Source organism: Carassius carassius, chromosome 8 (assembly GCF_963082965.1).
Source record: "Carassius carassius chromosome 8, fCarCar2.1, whole genome shotgun sequence".
NCBI lineage: Eukaryota > Metazoa > Chordata > Actinopteri > Cypriniformes > Cyprinidae > Carassius > Carassius carassius.
Genome location: NC_081762.1, coordinates 15007324 through 15020086, shown reverse-complemented (window position 1 = coordinate 15020086; position 12763 = coordinate 15007324). Strand labels below are relative to the sequence as shown.

At 43.6% G+C, this 12763-nt stretch overlaps 1 protein-coding gene across 1 annotated transcript; it reads right to left on the bottom strand.

Moving 5' to 3' along the window:
• LOC132145423 (26S proteasome complex subunit SEM1) lies at nt 1-2602 on the bottom strand. The gene is made up of 4 exons (XM_059556454.1): nt 2515-2602; nt 1850-1943; nt 618-821; nt 1-569 (listed from the first exon to the last, which is right to left on the bottom strand). Exons 1-3 carry the CDS (start codon nt 2588-2590, stop codon nt 779-781), a joined length of 213 nt encoding a protein of 70 aa, XP_059412437.1. The 5' UTR covers nt 2591-2602; the 3' UTR covers nt 1-569; nt 618-778.
• Nucleotides 2603-12763: the final 10161 nt, after the last annotated feature.

Here is a 12763-nt window from a genome sequence, read left to right as displayed (position 1 = left end):
ATTTCATATTTTTACAAATTATATTTTGAATTTTGGGGAGAGAAGACATTAGCAAATGATGCCTCTGTGGTAGGAGATGCCTTACTGGCATTGATTTCAGCTCATTATGTCCTTGGGACTCACAGCCACAAATCCAGAGAAATCATTTTGCTAGAGGGGAGTGCGGCTGGGCAAATTGTCTTCTGGTTCAGTGTGGGAGCCCTCGCTGTGAAGAGCAAAAAGAGCAGGGCCCGGTCGGGAGAGGGCAGGCCCAGGCAGGACCGGCTGGGGCTTCATGCTGTGACCACCTCCGTGCCTCTGACAAACACTTCACTGGATAATCTCCCCACCAGAGACTCTGCCAAGCCCCAGGAGCCTCACTTTCTCCATGGATGTGTGCAGCTGCATCACTGGATGTTACACGAAAATCTGCTGAATGACTAACAATATTTACCAGACTTTACTGAGCAGTTTTAATTTTGATTACAATTTCATGTTTGCAAAACTATTCTCTGCCTCTAAATACATATATTAAAAAAATCAAACAGAATAGGGAAAACAATTCTTTATTATCACTATTATTAACAAAACTTGTACTTGTATTTCTATTATATTATATTATATTATTATATTTCTACTGATATCAAAGTAGAAACTTTGATATCAGTTTCAACTGACCCGTTTTATAACGCAGGGCTTCTTACAGAAGTAACAAGAGAAGTCACATTTTCTACTGACAGAACAAACTGACAATATTCAAATGTGGGAAAAATTTATTTTCAGCTCAAGTAGTCCAATGTTAAGAGGTTTCCATCTTATATCCATGTTTTTCAAGCTCCGCTCTAAAAGATGGGAAAAATTGGGACAAAAAAAGTTAAAACGTGCAATAACTCACAAAACAAATACAGAAAATATTCAAGTTGTAAAAGTACATTTTTTACATTACATTTTCATAATATTAAGAACATTTGTATTACTATTACTATAAGTTCAATGATATCCATACTATAGTATTATAGATACGATTTTAGTTTTTGTTCATATTTTGAATTAAAAAATTGTTTTTTCAGTTTTAATTTTCACGTTAAAGTTTTAATTTTGTGTTTGCCATTTTTATAAGTTTTTGTTTTTAAAATGTCTAATATGTATATATTTATTTTACTTCAGCTTTAGTTATAGTTAGCTCCAGTTTAGTTATTTAATTATTTTAGTTCATCAAGATAAACTAAATGAAAATTAAGTACTGTTGCCTTGTCAACTAGCTGAAATAAAATGTGTTTTTAGTTAAGTTTAATAACCCTAATTATAACATACTGACTATAATTGGTTTCCAATAAGAAAACACTTTCGACCAAATATCATGAGTCTCTCCTCCTTTACCACACGTTCACTAGCCCAACCATTTCCAGTGCTGGAAATCTAAATGAGCGATATCAATAGATTTATAGTTTTAATAGAATCCGAATAGAGAAATTAATGCATCTTCCTTTTTTAACTTAAAATTCAAGAATATTAAATGGCTGTTTTTTCTGCAGTCAGGTTCTCACACATAGGAAAGTTCATAAATGTGGTTTGAGGCCGCCATGAGTATTGGTTAGCCATTGGACTATGAGATCTCTTAGGGACTGTTTTCTTCTAAACCCAAAAAAATTCTTTAGAAACAATGTGGGTTTCACAGGGACTCAGGAAGATTGTCTACAGCCACTGAGACAACACAATGTAATTGTATGTCTAACAGGATTCATTATTCGAGAATTTAGATTAGACTAGAATACTCCTTTTTTTTTAACTAACAAAAATTAAAAAGAGCTACAAGGTGTTCTCCACTTCATGTGAATAATCAAATCAAAATTCAGAATGTGAAACCTACCTCAGCTGATTAGAAAAGTCATCCTCTACGTTGTCATCATCCCAGTTATCTTCCCAAACATGAGCGTCCTCATCTTCATCCAGGCCCGTCCAGTCTGGGAATGACACACCAGTTCAGTGACGCTGATGATGATTTACATGGGCCTGATACAGCACGAGCTCCACAAACACACACAGTCACACAACGTGCACAGCGTGGGACTATTCGTTTCTTTATATTTTATCCGAGTAAATATAATTTAAAAAAATGGTCATAAACTAAATTCTATACGTCCAATAGTTATTTATTCTTGATTAGAAATTACTGAGCAAATATGAAATAATGTAAACAATATACAACTACATTGGGTTTCAAGGTGCTAAAAATGCTAACTGCTAATAATGCTTAGCAATAATGTTGTTGTTTCTTTACGTCTGTGGGACAAGCAGCGCCGATAGACTTTTTAAGAAATTAAACATGTCAGATTCATTATTTCATTCATGTCTTTTCTTTTCAAACGCGACAAACCAACCATGTAACAGTTATTGTATAAAGTGAAGAATGTTTTGTCGGTTAGCTTAGCAATGCTAGCTGAGTCACGGTGGTGTTGTTTGTATTTATTTAACCGTAAACTGACTAAAGAACGCATTTCTAATTAAAACAGTAATCATTTTCAGTTCACTCACCCTCTGCTGGGAATTCCTCAAACTCATCATCCTCCTCCAACAGCCCCAAGTCCACTGTTTGTTTCTTCTCTGACATGTCGTGTACTGATCCAGCTGCTCAACAGGTTCTCGTTGACGCTTAACGTAATACTGAATATGCTGTGCGCATGCGCAAAACGGTGGCTGAGCCTAGAATTTCGCTGCCTGTATTATATGAGCTAGCCTAGCTGTTTGAAGTGTTTATTCATGAAGGCTCCGCCGCATAATGAATATGGCTGAATGATTTGTATTCATTCATCTAAATTATTCTAAATGTATTTATTTATTTAAAATTATTAATAATTTGTATTCATTATCTTTAATTTGCGGCAATAAATACACATGAAATGTACAGAATATTATAATAATATAAATATGTATTCCACACACACACACACAAACAAACATAAATGTGAATGTGGCTGAATAAATCAAAATAATTTACTGTAACATACTAGATACTAAATAACATACTGTGTGTGTGTGTTTGTGTGTGTATGTGTGTGTGTATATATATATATATATATATATATATATATATATATATATATATATATATATATATATAAATAAACGCAACACTTTTGTTTTAGACCCCTTTTTTCATGTTATGAACTCAAAGATCTAAGACTGTTATTGTGGCCAGCCTAAGGCACACCTGTGTAATAATCATGCTGTCTAATCAGCATCTTGATATGCCACACCTGTGAGGTGGATTATCTCGGAAAAGGAGAAGTGCTCACTAACACAGATTTAGACAGATTTGTGAACAATATTTGAGAGAAATAGGCCTTTTGTGTACATAGAAAAAGTATTAGATTTTTGAGTTCAGCTCATGAAAATAAATATATTTATAATTTGTTCAGGGTGTATATATATATATATATATATATATATATATATATATATATATATATATATATATATATATATAATGAAATTCTACATGAAAATTAGTAGAAAATCTTCCAGTGAAGGTACATCTCAAAAAATATATAACAGCCACAGGCAAGAACATGGAATATTCTAGATAAATGACAGCACATACACCACAAAACCACACATGCCACAATGAAAATTGTCCTGTGGCTGTGGCAATTTGCTGACAGACGGTGAAAACTTCAACCAGTATCCTACTTGCCTATTCTGTTTTGAAATTATTCTGTAATCATCCAAACTCCAAATATAAGTTGACAGCAAATGGAAGTAATTTAGATAGGATGATGAAAGTGTATTCATTTTTGCTGACAAATCCAGCATACGCTTGCTAAAACAGAACAGCCTGTATATAAACGGACATTCTGGACATGGAAATGAAAAGAATCCCTTTTTGGCTCCAGATTTACACCAGGGCCATAAAGATGGTGAATTACTAATCAAAATAATTGAATAAAGCTTATGAGCTTTTTGAATAAAGTGGAAATATCATTGAAGTCTGTCTCTCAGGTAAGGGCCTGGGAATCTCTCACAGTGTCCGTGGAGCATACCTGAGACTGCAGTTACACTGTGGCGCCTGGAGTCTCAGGAGATGGGGAGGGGGGCTGCCCTGACTGACTCGCAGCCTTTCTTCGTATGTGAGAATGCCTTTCATTGGCCCCTCCAGGACAGAATCGCAGCTGAGCCGCCCAGCTAGTCTGGGAGTCTCGCTTCCACTGGTCCTTATCAGGATGGAGATCACAATATGACCTGAGGGGTGCTAGGACGAGCGGCGGGGACTGGAGGGTTTTATAGGACGGAGGCCGTCATCACCCCCAGCTCCCATTTGACTGATCACTGACTCGGATTAATGACATGACTCTCCTTCTGCCAGTGAGAGTGACAACATACCAGAACATGGGCCTGTCTACCTGTCCAAGTGCCCTTGATGAGATAATCGCCCCCTCTCTTTCAACATAAATAGAAGAATGCCAAATAAGTCAGCAAATACTTCACTGTGAAGACCGACTGTCGGCACAGAAGTGCATGCATTATATATGAACTTTGTTTCTAAATTGCTATGAAAACTATTTTACATATAGGGAGTAGACATCTTGCGGAAAGTGATTTTGATCATAAAGAATAAAAAAGGCTTAATAATCCTAAAGGATAACATGTCAGCTTTGGAAATCTGTGTGGAGTGACATGCTTCCTGAATATCTGTCAAGTACATCCAATCCCACTCAGTCATCAAGCTTTGTGTTTCATGTGGTATTAATATTATATATATATATATATATATATATATATATATATATATATATATATATATATGGTGTGATAACTTAAACGTCTGTTTGCACATTTGAGAAAAATAAATATTAACCCATCTTTCTAGCTATTTCATTCAACTATCTGTCAATAAGAATTGTACTCTCATATTTTTCATCCGTCTTTCTTGAAAAGGCTTGTCAGCTGGAGCTTGAGGTACAGTTTGCCAACAGCCTAATGACCCTTTATGGCAATACAATCTGATGTCTGTCCCGGCCAGCCAGGTAATCCTGTCAACCTTTGCGGCTTAGTTATGCTCAGGCTTAAGTTGCATATTTTGTGTTTATCAGGATTTTGCTGATAAATGCTATCAGCAAGAGAGAAATGAAATATGGGAGGTCTATCTCAAGTTGCAAGAACAAACAGTTATTTCAGTGGTGAACCGCCAGTGATGCAGATATCCTATTGTTATTCTCTTATATTTATTACCAGAATTTGTGTTTTTATTTTTTTTGGTTAGCACAAAGTTTTATAAAAACATCACCATGAAAAAAATGTATACATTTTTATATAATCCTAAAATATTATATATTCTAGATAATACATCAGTAGGCTATAGATCTGTTTCCATCATTCTGACACACCTTTTCCCCGGATTTGCCAGGAAACTCATATCCGTCCAATAACAACATAGTCAGAAACAAAGAACTCCATGTACCTTGTAATAAACTCAGAATAAAGAAAATGTTTTCCAATGTAAACACCCCATTATTTAGAGTTCATCAGTCATGGCTACATAAACAACCCACAGTCATATTCTGCATATAATGTTAATTTTACTCATTATTTATATAAAATTCTCTTAACAAAATGATTCATGACAAAAAAAAAAAAAAATTATAGCAAGGTATAGGGGTCACATGCAAAGTTCGAATATGAACAGTGTAAAGTCTACGAACAAGTTGTCAAGCTACAATTTCATCAGGCCCTCTGTCAAAGTTTGGGGCAAAACATGGGCACAATCATTTTTTAATTCCACATTCCACTTAAAATGACAATAAACATTGGGCCTCAGCCCTGCTTTTGTAAATGAAGCATTATTAGATTAATATAGTAAGCATTAAACCAAATTTTGGCAACACTATGATTAAGAGTCGCACTGTTGGTCATATTTGTTTGACCTCACATTACAGTAGTTCATTGTGATCGGTGGCTTATATACTGAAAAGTCTCTCTCTCTCGCTCTCTATGGAATGACATTCTCAAGTGAATGTCGCTCATCAAGGGGCTTACAGCGTAAGTGATAAAGTGTTCCACTCTAATACCTGCCCGCTTCTCATCTGTCATCTATAAAGAGGATTGGAAATGAAGCAACATTCCTCAGGATATGATGACCTCAAAAGCATACAGAGGGATATTGTAAAACATATAAATGGAGTTGGGAAATGTGTTTTTGTTTGATCAAAAGAAGTAAAACAGCAGCTGATCATGATTATGATCATTTCAGATATACATACTATAAACCATATATTAAATGATCTACTTTGTCGTCCATCAGAATCATCTGTCAGTGTCAAACAGAATCAATATTGGTTTAACCAGTGTTTTATATGCTCGTATTGATTTCAGGTTGCACAATGCAATATGGAATCAAGTAATACTCGCCATGTGACTACATACAAGTAGGCCCGGAAATGGCCCTCATTGGACTGATTGATAAATGAAGCTGTCTTTGTTTTTGAGCAAGGCCCTTTCAGCTCTGGACTTTGTCCAGGAAAACCTCTAACAGCCACTTATTAAGTAGTTAGACTCAGAAGGCTGTGTGTGCACTGGTCACCTGGGTGTGTGTCTGTAGGTTCTGAGAACCCATTGGCCAACGCTGGATTCTCTGTTGCAAGCTGGTAAGATAACAGAGCGGGTATAATCCTCATTCTTATCCCTTGAGGTCTGGTGTAGCATGTTTTTACAGCTTGCTGGGTTGTTTAGCGATGTAATTATTAGCATTTCTCGTAAACATTCTGCATTACCTCCAATGAGTCTTTGTCCCCTTGACCCGTGCTTGACACGCTCAAAGAGAAGTCGCCGTAAAGTGGAGGAGGCGTGAATGTTTTTGCATTTCTCAAGAAAATAAAATTACAGATGACGTATTGAGTGAGACAGCTCATTTCCAAGATAGCATGATTTGAACTGCAAGGAGCCTTTTGCAGAAGTTCACAAAAAAATTCACATGCTAGTACAGAGAGCAGTTAGCGGCTAATGACTGATTTGATCGAATTATGCAAGTGGTCACAAAAACCCACCAAGCATATAAGTTATTATTATAAAAAAAAAAAAAAAAACAAAAAAAAAATACACAATCAGCTTCAATGTGATTCATGATGTTGTAACACACCCTGATGTCTAAGCTTCTCAAATTAATGAAAAGGGTGAAAATAAAATTTGTTGTTCGTTTATTTGATATGAAAACATTAGCCCTTACCCCATTTATGCTTGAGTACTCTGGTACCACTTGTGCAAGGATTATGCATGTAGGAAGTGCATAATTAAGTGTATTTAATATATTACATATTGAGCCATTAGCAAAATCGTCATGGTTTCTGAGCTGTATAAGCTGTGAGCTTCATTTACCCAGTACAAGGTTTTTTTTATTTTTTTTTATCTAACACAGCGTGTATCAAGCCCTTTGTGTCTGTAAGTTATAGGGCAAGAAACCAAGAAATAAAATCTACAGTATAGCCAAAGGCGAAGCATGAACAGCTTTGCCAGTGACAAGCTTTTAAGGAGACCAGAGCACCATGGGTAGTCTGCAGATGAAATACTAGGGGGTGAAAGGGAAAGTAGTGATTTGTCATTAGGACTTTACAAAGAATAGTGATGCCAAGGGTTTTATACCCTGCCTTCTTCAGAACACACATCAAGTTTGTTGTGAGGAATAGTCCCCCCCCATCTCTCTCTCTCTTTCCATATAACATAGTTCCTTTTCAGGAACTCGAGCTGCGTCGAAACGCTTTTGGGGAACGTCCCTGACGAGACCGACTCTGAATATCGTGTGCAATCAGTCCATCGGAAAGGCGTGACGTCACGGGCGGGGTGACGTAGCGACCAGGAAGCTATAAAAGCACGTGCCGTGCAGCTGGCTTCAGCTTTCGAATCTGTCAGCAAGCGCTCTGTGTGTGCCTGTGCAAAAGTCTGTCCTGTTGGTCCTATTTATTGTTGTCTGTCCCTTAGCTTAAAAAGATCGCTAAAACAGCTCAATATGCCTAAGCAGAAGCAAAAGACCAAACATTTGAAGGGCGATTCCAAGCCGCGTTACAGACTGTGTGTTCCTCCCTGCACTCGCTACATTACGAGCGGGGATACACACAGGCTGTGCGTGGCTTGCCTGGGATCGAAGCACGCTGAGTCGGCTCTCGAGGGGGCCGACTGCGCGCATTGCGAACGTTTGCCAATGCGGACGCTTCGATCCCGGAGGGCTCTCTTCGAGGAGGGAGCCTTCACCAGCGTTCCTCGCGGTGCTGGCCCCGCTTCTGCCGAGGCAGAGCGGCGGCTGCACTCGTGGGGTTCGCAGGTGGATCTGTCAGAAGGAATGGAGATGGGCCAGTCCTTATCTCCTTCCTCATCTGCCAGATCCGGCGCCCAAGCCCTGGGTTCGGAAGCACGCTCGTCGGTTTCTTCCCCCCAGGGTGAGGGATCAGCTCTTCACCTCTCGTCCTACGAGGAGGTCGATGTGGAGACTGTTGCTGGGGATTCGCCACCCCTGTCGCCCCAGTATGAGGAGCTTTTGGAGGTGGTCACGCGTGCAGTAGATAAATTAAAAATCGACTGGCCTGCTGAAAAACAGACTGAGCCGCAGAGAAGCAAATTAGACGAACGCTTTCTGCGGCCGAAGCAACCACCTCCACGTCGGAGCCTTCCGTATTTTCCCGATCTCCATGATGAGTTATCGAGATCGTGGAATCACTCGTATTCGACCCGCCTCTTTGGCCCTGATTCACTATATTATGGCAACGTGATGGGGCTGGGAGAGCGTGGTTATAGAGCGATGCCACGGGTTGAACAGACGCTCGCGGGCTATCTGTCACCCGGTTCGGCCTCGTCTCTAAAGGCTCCGACATTGCCCACTAAGCCGCTTCGAGTTACATCATCGCTAGTGGGCAAAGGTTATGTGGCAGCAGGTCAGGCTGGGGCGTGCCTTCATACTATGGCAGTCCTGCAAGCTTATCAGGCTGACCTGCTGAGAGATGTCGATGAGGGGGAGGGGATTAAGTCTGAAGATATTGAAGAACTCAGAAAGACCGCTGATCTCTCCCTCCGCGCCACTAAGGAGACCGCTCGCGCAATTGGGCGGTCTATGGCAGCCTTAGTGGCCGCGGAGAGGCATTTGTGGCTGACCCTGTCAGAAATTAAAGAACAAGACAGGGTCTGCCTCCTGGACGCCCCGCTTCAAGCCTCGGGCCTGTTCGGCGACACAGTTAATACTGTCGTCGACAGGTTCCAGGAGGCGCACAAGCAGGCGGCGGCGTTCCAGAGTTTCCTCCCTCGTCGCTCTCCTGGTGCATCTGGGCGGGAGATGACCACGCCACATACCGGCTCCTCACACCGGGAAGCGCAAAAGCAGAGCGTCGCCACTCGTGCTCCCCCACGTCGGGACCGAGGGCAACGACGCTCTGAGTCGGGGGCTTCTAGGGGGAAACCGATTTAAGATCTGTCATCAAAGCCCGGAAGTCCTCGACGAAAAGATCCTGACGCCAGGATCCAGAGGGTAGCCCCTGCTGGGGTAGAGCGCGGTTCACCTCATTACACGGTGCCCGTCTCACCTCAGTACACTCAGGAGGTCGGTCTGCCAACCCTGCCAGAGCTTCAGGGCGCAGCGGCCTCCAGCGAGCGCCACCCCCAGTTACTTCCGCCCGTGAGCGTAACGGAGCTGGGATGCTCGCCGCCCCTTCGGGGGCCTCTTACACCAGAGGTCAGTCTCGAGAGACTGATTCCCTTAGTAGATTATTTAGCAGCGTGGAAGCTACTGCCAAATGTATCTCAATGGGTCCTGTGTACAATAGAAAGAGGCTATTGCATTCAGTTCGGTCATCCACCACCGAAGTTCAACGGGGTTACACTGACTGTGGTCGGCCCCCAGCAGGCTCTGGTTATGGAACAAGAAGTGAATACCCTATTAAGGAAGGAGGCCATCGAGGTGGTCCCTCCTCTAGACAGGGAATCCGGATTTTACAGCCGGTATTTCATAGTTCCAAAGAAGGATGGGGGGCTGCGTCCGATCTTAGACTTGCGTCTCCTGAACCGCTCAGTTATGTCACTGAAGTTCAAGATGCTCACTGTCAACCAGGTTGTAGCTCAAATCAGATCCGAGGACTGGTTTGTCACAATAGATCTCAAAGACGCATACTTCCACATATCCATCCTTCCACAACACAGGAAGTTTCTGAGGTTCGCTTTCGGGGGCAAAGCTTATCAATATCGAGTACTTCCCTTTGGCCTCGCACTCTCACCCCGCACGTTCACGAAATGTATGGATGCGGCTCTGGTATCCCTCCGTATGCAGGGCATCCGCATTTTAAATTATATCGACGATTGGTTGATCCTAGCTCAATCAGAGCAGATGGCGGCTCGACATCGAGATGTCGTTCTCGCACACATGGGGGAGCTGGGTTTGAGACTAAACGCCAAGAAGAGTGTACTTTCTCCAGTTCAGAGAACCACCTATCTAGGCGTAGTGTGGAATTCGACCACGATGCAGGCACGCTTGTCTCCTGCTCGGATCGAGTCGATCCTCACATCAGTCGAGAGAGTCAAAGAAGGCCAGTCACTCACTGTCAAACAATTCCAGAGATTGTTAGGGCTGATGGCAGCTGCGTCCAACGTGATACCTTTTGGCCTGCTGTACATGAGACCCCTACAGTGGTGGCTCAAGTCCAAGGGCTTTTCCCCGAGGGGAAATCCGCGTCGAGTTATCAAGGTCACGCGGCGGTGCCTTCGTGCCTTAGACATGTGAAGGAAACCTTGGTTCTTGAATCAGGGCCCGGTGCTGGGAGTTCCTTGTCGCCGTGTAACGCTAGCGACAGATGCATCCCTCACCGGTTGGGGTGCGGTCATGAGCGGCCACCCTGCCCGCGGTCTGTGAAGTGGTTGCCATCTAACATGGCACATCAATTGCCTAGAGATACTAGCGGTCTATCGAGCATTGAAATATTTCCTCCCAGACCTGAGAGGTCACCATGTGTTGGTGCGCACCGACAACACATCAGTGGTCTCTTATATCAATCACCAGGGGGGTCTGCGTTCGCGCCCCTTGTACAAGCTGGCACACCAGATCCTTCTGTGGTCCCAGGGCAAACTCCTCTCGATCAGAGCAGCGTATATTCCTGGGAGATTGAATGTGGGAGCAGACATACTGTCGAGACAGGGGCCGAGGCCCGGGGAATGGATGCTTCACCCCGAGGTGGTGAAGCAGATATGGAGAGTATTTGGTACAGCCCAGGTGGACCTCTTTGCGACTCAGGAGACATCGCAATGTCCCCTCTGGTTCTCTCTAGTTCATCCAGCTCCTCTGGGACTGGACGCTATGGTACAGACCTGGCCGAGGCTTCGTCTGTACGCTTTTCCCCCTATCGCTCTGCTCCCGGGAGTTCTGGCGAGAGTACGCCGGGACGGGGCCCGTCTACTACTAGTAGCCCCGTTCTGGCCGGGCCGAGTATGGTTCTCAGATCTAGTCTCGCTCCTCGACGGCTCTCCGTGGGAGATACCGATCAGGACAGACCTACTCTCACAGGCGCAGGGCACGATAATTCACCCTCGCCCGGAGTTGTGGAAGCTGTGGGTGTGGCCCCTGAGGGGGCACAGCTGTTAGCAGCTGGTCTCTCAACCGAGGTTGTTGAGACCCTACTCCAATCCAGAGCTCCCTCTACGAGGAAACTGTACGCCCTGAAGTGGAAGCTCTTCACTTCATGGTGCAGAGACCGCCAGCTTGACCCAGCAGACTGCCCAGTTGGTACAGTTCTGGAGTTTTTACAAGCCAGGCTCTCTGCGGGGTTATCCCACTCCACCTTAAAGGTTTACGTGGCGGCCATAGCTGCTTTCCACGTCCCTTTCAATGGTCAGTCAGTGGGTAGACACCCCCTAGTTACACGTTTCCTCCGCGGTGCGCTGAGGCTGAGACCTCCAGTACGATCCCGTGTTCCCCCCTGGGATTTGGTTGTGGTTCTAGAGGCTCTTTGTAAAGCTCCATTCGAGCCAATACAAGATATCTCAGATAGACATCTGACACTTAAAACTGCCCTGTTACTGGCAATCACCTCACTAAAGAGAGTTGGAGATCTTCAGGCCCTTTCGGTGGCCCCTACCTACTTAGACTTTGCCCCTGGTATGGCCAAAGCATTCTTATACCCTCGAGCGGGTTACGTTCCGAAGGTTCCCTCTGTTACACCACAACCTATCGTACTGCAGGCCTTCTGTCCTCCTCCCTTTCGGGAGCCAGACCAAGAGAAGCTAAACTGTATGTGTCCAGTGCGAGCACTGGACGCATACGTACACAGAGCTGCCCTGTGGAGAAAATCAGACCAATTGCTTGTTTGCTACGGTCCTTCTAACAAGGGTTCTCCTGCCACCAAGCAGACCCTTAGTCGTTGGATAGTCGAGGCTATCAACGTCTCCTATGAGTCCTCTGGTCTTCCCCCTCCTTTGGGGGCCAAGGCTCACTCTACTCGGAGTATGGCGGCCTCCAAGGCCTTCTCAGCAGGTGTGTCCCTCTTGGACATCTGCAACGCTGCGGGGTGGTCCACGCCCTCCACATTTGTCCGATTTTACGATCTTGACATGCGAGCCACGCCGGGCTCTTCTGTTCTCTCGTCTTAGCTGTGCTCTTTTGACTACACACTAGGCAGGGATTTGGAAGTCTGGCAGCGTGGGCACATCGTTCCCCAAAAGCGTTTCGACGCAGCTCGAGTTCCTGAAAAGGAACGTCTCAAGGTTACGTATGTAACCCTAGTTCCTTGAAGGAACGAGATGCTGCGTCGCAGAGCCATACTGCCGG